The sequence below is a fragment of the Montipora capricornis genome, chromosome 12, assembly GCF_036669925.1.
Source record: "Montipora capricornis isolate CH-2021 chromosome 12, ASM3666992v2, whole genome shotgun sequence".
In the NCBI taxonomy this organism is placed as follows: domain Eukaryota; kingdom Metazoa; phylum Cnidaria; class Anthozoa; order Scleractinia; family Acroporidae; genus Montipora; species Montipora capricornis.
In genome coordinates, this window is record NC_090894.1 from 9,006,977 (window position 1) to 9,014,476 (window position 7,500).

Genomic DNA, 7,500 nt, shown 5'->3' on the forward strand with positions numbered 1-7,500 from the left:
TCCATAAGGGCCAATTTGCATGGAAACAAAAGGATACTGAAATGGCGGCCAGTTTGGAATAAGGTGTATTGTGTATTGAAAGCGATCTTGTGTTTAAGAATGGTAGTCAAGTGAAGCTATGATCCTCACACTTACGAATGCAATTTTTGGCAATTATGTAGAGAAGCCTGAAAAATTCAGGACTTCAACAGGTTTGAACCCGTGACCTCACAATGCTTGTGCTTCTCTACTTCTCTGCATTTGCCAAATCTTATAGCATTTAAAAGGAATTTTTTATTGGTACTTTCCTTGAACTTATTCAATACAAGATATTTCACTATTTTATTTATTTTCTTAGGGAGCTTAAGCTTGCAAGGTCAAAGCTCCTTAATTATCTAACAGATCCGTCAAATGATTCCAAGTCAATCCAGCAAGCTGCAGAGTTTTACCTGTCACTTCTTCATGGTCTTGTCGATGTCCCTGCATCAGGCTCGGGTGATAGCAAGCTCCGCAAATTGATCATGTTCAAGTGGACCAACTCTATATGTGGTAACACTCCAACGTGAGTTACTTAGATGTCTTATCACTGTAAAGTGTCCTCAAATGAATTATGTTTGTAGCATGTTTTATCAAAAGTGTTATCTCAAAGTCATACAAAGTTCCGAAATCAAAGCTTTCAACTGCACCACACAGTCGTTATCAGCCAAATGAGCTCTGCTTTGTCATATGACTTAACCCTTTCACTCCTGTGGGGTTCCCCATTGACGAGTAAAATCATCTGGCGTTAGACAGAGTAAAATCTACAAGTCTCAGTGTCCCTTACAGGAGGAAAGAGTTAATTGTCAGATGTCTTCAAGAAAAATGCAAGTGATTAGGTTACATTACCATACCTACAAGATGACCTTAGTAGAAAGGCATGATATGTATGCTGCTTTCTAAATTTTGGTGTGAACAAGGTTGAGTCTTGTACTGCCCAAAATACAACAGCTTTCTTGTATTCTGATCGGCTGTGCTATCCATTCACATTGTTTCATGTTACATGTAAGTACTTTTATTTAGCTGACCTCTAGCCTGAGTATCAGGCTAAGGACAGGCTGATACTCAGGTAAGCTGACCCATATCAACCAGTGTAGCACATCTGATACCTACCTACACTGTACTCCTTTTTGATATAATGTTGATGTCATTTAGATGTGCAGCTGACAGTGTATTTGAAGTGACATCAATCTGCATCAATGTCGCCATTTGGTACACAAAGTTTGCAGCCAAAGTAGCATCCAAGGGAGAGTAAGTAGCATTGATTGACTTTTACATCTTTAATGAGTTATTACATGTATAAATAGTTTACTTGTGAAAAAATTAAGGAAATCTTTTGCCACATGAAGGCCATTAACCCATTGACTCCTGAATTCTCCCTTCCCCCAATTGAAATTAAAATGGTTTGGCATTAGACAGAGTAAAATCTATTATTAAATCTAACTCCCAGGAGTTAATGGGTTAAGAAATATACTTGTTTATTTGAAGTATTCCCAATGATCATTCAGGGCAGTTTTCAGCTCGAACAATATTTAACAATTGTTTACCAAAGGCAAGGTGAATACATTGTGTTAATTTATTCACCAATACTCACCGATCCTGATGTGAATAATAATTATTGTTTTAGTATAATCATGCATTTTCTTTAAAATAATACTAATGAATAATGTCACCTCGACAAAACAGCTTGCGGCCATTTTGGAAAACCGCTGAGGTGATTACCACGTAATAATCACCTCAAGTACAACCAATCAGCACAGTTTTTTTCAATAATCACCTATGTACATTATACTAATGTTATGGAATGGATCCTCTTATTGCTTCCATTAATTAACAATAGGCTATTTTGATGATGACAGCAGCCATTTTGATTTCTATTGTTTAAAAAGATGAACATTATGGGATGCCTGGGGGGCAAATTACATATTAGTTTGCCCCCTGAGCATCCCATAATATCTTTTTAAACAATAGAAATCAAAATGGTCGCCATATCATCGAAATAGTCTATAAAGGAAAGGAAAGGAACTTTATAATTTAAGTGTCTAGTCGTTCAATCGCTGGACACTAATTGGAGACACTGTAAACTGAAATTAACAATGAAAGCAAATCAAGTCAAATGTCGGTTTTTGTGGAGAGGGGAAACCAGAGTACCCGGAGAAAACCTCTCGATGCAGATTAGAGAACCAACAAACTCAACCCACATATGATTCCGGATCTGGGAATCGAACCTGGGCCACATTGGTGGGAGGCAAGTGCTCTCACCACTGTGCCATCCCTGGTAAGACTGTCTCTTTCCTCAGCCAGCTAGACATTTTGTGTGTGTTGTGTGATAATAATTAGATCAGTGCAATAAGTCACATGTTTCCTCTAGGGTAACAATGGATGAAGCGAAAGAAGTCCACACCAATCTTAGAAATGCTGCAGGACTCTTCAAATTTGCAAAGGTACTTGCTAGCAGTCTTGAAAGAAATAAAATGGAAGTTCATTCTATTCATTAGACTTAGTTAATGAGATGCTCTCCTTTGATTGTTCTGAAAAGGAAAGCCTGATGCCACGTCTTGGTGATTTGTCAGCTGAGAAGGGTGCTGACACAGATCAGCGAGTACTGGAAGCTTACCAGATGCAATGTGTGGCTGAAGCCCAAGAAGGTCAGAGATGGAAATTTTGAGTGTTTGTTACCTTTAGTTAGAATGTCAGTACAGTGATATCACTGATCATAACTTAATATTGATAACCGTTTTGCTACAGAGAGTTTTCACTCACGTGATCAGTAACCTTGTTTTGCCACCGAAACAAAAGAACATGTTTGCATGATAATAGAGTGTAATTTCCGGAGGATTAGTTAGGTACACAAACATGACCACTGTTCCATTGTTTAGGAACACCAACGTGGCCGTCACATGAAAACACTGTATTGGCCAGCATGATTTAAGACAGTTTTATTGTCATGCCCAGAATGAAGTGAATCATCACAATATAGTGATGGCTGTAAACCTACATGCCCCTATTGACGAGTAAAATTGTCTGGCGTTAAGCAGAGAAAAATCTACAAGTGGCGCTATCAGGGCTTGAAGGGTTAATGGGGACAGTTTTTTGAGTGCACCTGGATGTTATTAATGCTTTTAAACCCCGAGGGGGTTCCCATTGATGAGTACAATCGTCTGGTATTAGACAGAGTAAAATCTTTAAGTGGCCATTGGGAGTTATTTATTAACTATTTAAGCCCCAAGGGGCATCCATTGATGAGTAAAATTGTCTGGCATTAGACAGAGAAAAATCTACTAGTGGCTCTTTTAGGGATAAAAGGGTTAATGGGGATCTAGATGTTGTTAAGTTAAAATAGAATGTAACTAGTATTTGAAGACAATCAGTGGGTTAACCTTTCATAAAGGGCAATAAATGTAGCTTAAGGCAAGTGTTGAAATTTCCAAATGGTAAGGCAACTTTAGCGCTCACATCATGCATTCTTTCTCTCTTGTTGTATAGTCACTGTGGCACGAGCAGTGGAGCTCAAACACAAGGCATCACTTATTTCAGCCCTCACTAATGAAACCTCTAAACTATTTACTGCTGCAGGTACATGTACTATTATAGATGATATTATTTTTCTGTGTCAGAGTTTTTAAGGGTAACTAAAACGTTGTGATTTCACATTTTCTAAAAATTTGCGTGCTTGAATGTTCCTGCACTCTGGCCCTAGTCATTTCTATAAATAATAAATTATTATTTGACTTCCAAAAAACATTTTTGCTGCCATTTGATGAAATAACCTCAGTTTTAAAAGTGCCTTTATGAGCATATGGTGAAGTCCTGTCCAAGCCTGGTTTTTCTTCTCAGGCTTCTTTGAATGGGCAAGTACAAAAGTTGGACCAGATCAACTAGGATTGCTCACCTTGGATTGAGTGAAAAACGGTTTTGTAAACCAAAACTATTTGATGTTTGCCCTGATTTCACCAAGGTTAGCTTAAAGATTTGGGCTAGGGTGATTTCTGGAAGCCTTTACATGTATCCTTTTTCATGTCGATCGGAGGTGAGCAATCAGAGTTGATCCAGTCCAACTTTTGTACCTGCCTTCTTTGAATGCAACCACTCAAGTTGCTTCAGTTTTTAACTACAATTATGATCTATTGCTTTGAAAAAAAATCATTTTATATCCAAAAGCCCAATCTATGACCTTCATTATATGTTTTTCATCATATGGTGAAATTTTTCCTAACTGTGTTTGCGTAAATCATTTTTTTAAATTTACTTGGCTTAATTAATTAATTAATTTTTATCATTATTTATTTATTTACTGATTGAGTATGAATACATACATGGTGGAATTAACAATAGGACATAGGTCCTCTACGAGGTTAACCACAAGGATACACCACAGAAGACAGACCATGTGCAACACTTGGAACTGCATGCCCTACTCTCTACGACAAGTGTGCGGGTTCTTTTACATCCCAGGGGATTGTGAACATTGAAGGGTTGTGAGACGGGATCTCAGTCAGTTTAGAATTCTCACTATATCATTCATGTTTATTGTTGCTCATATCACTTCAAGAGAGGTTGGTCAGCTGAGGCAAACATTCCATCAAACAAGCTTGTACAATCCTATGCCTTGTTCTAGGTGATGCCTTGAAATCTGTGGAGCCAACAAAAGCTGGCAAATGGAAAAAGTACTTGGATCTCAAGGCAGCCTTCTACCAGGCATATGTATGTTATGTCTTATCTGAATTTACAGAAACAAGATTTCACACGAGATAAGCTATTTTCTGATTAGAACATCTGCGAGGGGTTGCACCCTTTTAAACTTCCCTTTCCTAGGCTAAACATGAACAGCCCCTATCTGACCTCTGTTTTTAAGACTCTTCTTTTTGCTATTTCTAGAAACCTCTTCACCGAATAGTTACCTGCAACCAGACTTTTTTCTGTGGTGTTTTCTAGTGGCCTTTTGTACACTAGATTTTTGGAATACCTGATCAGTTGAGGATCGTATACAACATAGTGAGATTCTCCAGAACATTGGACTTTTTAAGCGTCTCTGACGCACGCATCGATTGGCGGTGCCAATCTGTCAGCCCAATGCTATACCTTTTTGATAAGGCGAAACCATTGTCCTTGGCAGCTCTTGTGCGGCACATGGCTCCAGAAAAGGAAATATTATACATGTGTTCAGATTTAATAATTGTTATTGCTTTTCTTCAGAATTTGAAAATGCATTCATAAATTTAACACTTGACTGGCAAAATTTTGAGGATTGATTGTTATCCAAAAGCTGAGCTTTGGATTTCACGGTCCGCCATTACTGGCGTTCAAAACTGATCGTTTGGACCTCAGAGGGATGGATCTATGAAAAAATGGCCTCATTTACTCCCTAGCTTCAAGTTTCAGCGTGTAAATGCAGCTTATTATATCTCCAAAACACGCAAAAGTCTGAAAGCCCGAAACTCCCGTGCTGCGTACTAATTCAGCCGCATACACACGCATTGCATTCTTCAACTTGTGAATCTTTGACGTCATTTTCTCCTTGATCCAGCTCAGAGAAGATTTTGAAGTTAGTAATGGTGGACCATTAAAAAGGAAAATTCCAGTGAAAATAAACAGGTGTCTTTTTTAAATCAAAAATTTGGTTTATCAACGGAGTTGATAATGTAAATTGGCCACCGTACAGAGATTCTAAAAGCTGACGTTTCGAGCGTTAGCCCTTCGTCAGAGCGAATCGAGGGATTATGGGTTACGTGTAGTTTTTATAGTAGAGTAGGAGCTACGCTATTGGTGGTAACATGGCAACGTGAAAAATAGGAATATATTAGTTAAATGAAAAGCGTTCGTTAATACCGTGAGGATTAAGGGTGCCGATTTGAAAGATGAATTTTTGTTCCAGATTCTTGCGGCTTTCCGTCGTACCTAGATGTAGGGAAAGGCCGCAGATAGCCATGTGTTTTTTGGAGTGGTTGGGCAGATTAAAATGGCGAGCGACTGGCTTAGATGCATCCTTGTCATTCTTCTCAACATCGCGAAGGTGTTCGCGGAATCGGTCACCTAGTCGTCTACCTGTCTCACCAATGTATAATTTATTGCATAACGTACAGGTTATGCAATAAATGACATTTGCGGAGGTACATGTGAAACGATCGGTGATCTTAACAGATCGCTTAGGTCCCGATATCTTGCTAGTGTTAACAATGAAAAGACAAGTTTTGCATCGTGAGCGCGCGCATTTGAAAGTGCCGGGTTGCTCGTTGGTTTTGAGCGCGCTTCTAACTAAAAAGTTGCCTACGTTTTTGTCGCGTTTGAATGAAATAAGTGGAGGTTGCGAAAAGATTCTACCAGTCTCGGGATCATTTTGGAGTAATTTAAAATTACTAAGAATGATGCTTTTGACAGCGTGATTATGAGGATGGAAAGTGAGGGTGAATGGAATTCTGTCATTCTTATCTTTCTGTGACGTTTGTAGTGACGACTGTCGATCAAATTGTTGGGCGCGATGATGGCCCGCTTTGACCACAGAGACAGGATAGCCACGTTTTTCGAAGAACTGGCACATCTCCTCTGATTTGCTGGAAAAATCGGAGTCATCACTACATAGACGTCGAAGTCTAAGAAATTGAGAATAAGGAATGGAGTTCTTGACATGTGATGGATGTGACGATGAATACAACAAATAACTGTGTGAATCAGTAGGTTTGTAGTGCACACTAGTACATAGCACGTTGCCTCTAATAGAAACTTTGATATCTAGGAAAGCCAATGAAGTTTCCGAAATTTCCCAGGTATATTTAAGAGCCGGATGAAAAGAGTTGACGGAGGTTATAAATTGATCGAGTTCTTCTCTGCTTGATGAAATAGCGCCGATGCAGTCGTCGATGTAGCGGCCGTATAGTTCAGGTTTGGGGCCGTTGTACTGATTAAAAAATTGGTGTTCAACATATCCTACAAAAAGATTGGCATAGCTAGGTCCCATTCTTGTGCCCATCGCTACAGCATTAATTTGTTTGTAATAGTTGCCGGCGAATGAAAAACAGTTAAGCGTTAAAACTAGTTCGGCAAGGCGGAGGAGCGTTTCCGAGCTAGGTTCTTTGACAGTGCGTTGATCGAAAAAGTGTTTAAGTGCTTGAAGACCTTCGCTATTAGGAATGACTGTGTATAGAGATGTAATGTCCATGGTGAAAATAAGTTTGTCTTGGCCGGAGAAATTGAAATCGCGGAAAATTTGTAGTGCGTGTGTACTGTCTTTAATGTATGATGGCAAAGATTTGACGATAGGCGTCATAATCCTGTCTAAGTAGCTAGAAATGAGTTCGGTGGGGCAACTACAGGCAGAAACGATAGGTCGACCTGGGTTGTTGGGTTTGTGAATTTTAGGCAAGAAGTAAATGCACGAAGTTGTAGGGGTGTTGATGATGAGATTAGTGGCAGTGTCCGGTAATTCTTGATTAACTATAAGATTTTGAATAGTGTCTTTGACAAGTTTTTGATTTATGGAAGTGAGAT

The 7,500-nt window shown here is 39.0% G+C and overlaps 1 protein-coding gene across 1 annotated transcript in view; it reads left to right on the top strand.

The window, feature by feature from the left end:
- Positions 1-7,500, top strand: part of LOC138027324 (BRO1 domain-containing protein BROX-like) — a 15,561-nt gene that overhangs the window by 1,170 nt on the left and 6,891 nt on the right. Inside the window, exons 2-7 of the mRNA XM_068874905.1 lie at positions 338-541; positions 1,171-1,266; positions 2,387-2,459; positions 2,555-2,663; positions 3,502-3,591; positions 4,634-4,719. Coding sequence (XP_068731006.1) covers positions 338-541; positions 1,171-1,266; positions 2,387-2,459; positions 2,555-2,663; positions 3,502-3,591; positions 4,634-4,719 — 658 coding nt within the window. The remainder of the gene's footprint in view (positions 1-337; positions 542-1,170; positions 1,267-2,386; positions 2,460-2,554; positions 2,664-3,501; positions 3,592-4,633; positions 4,720-7,500) is intronic.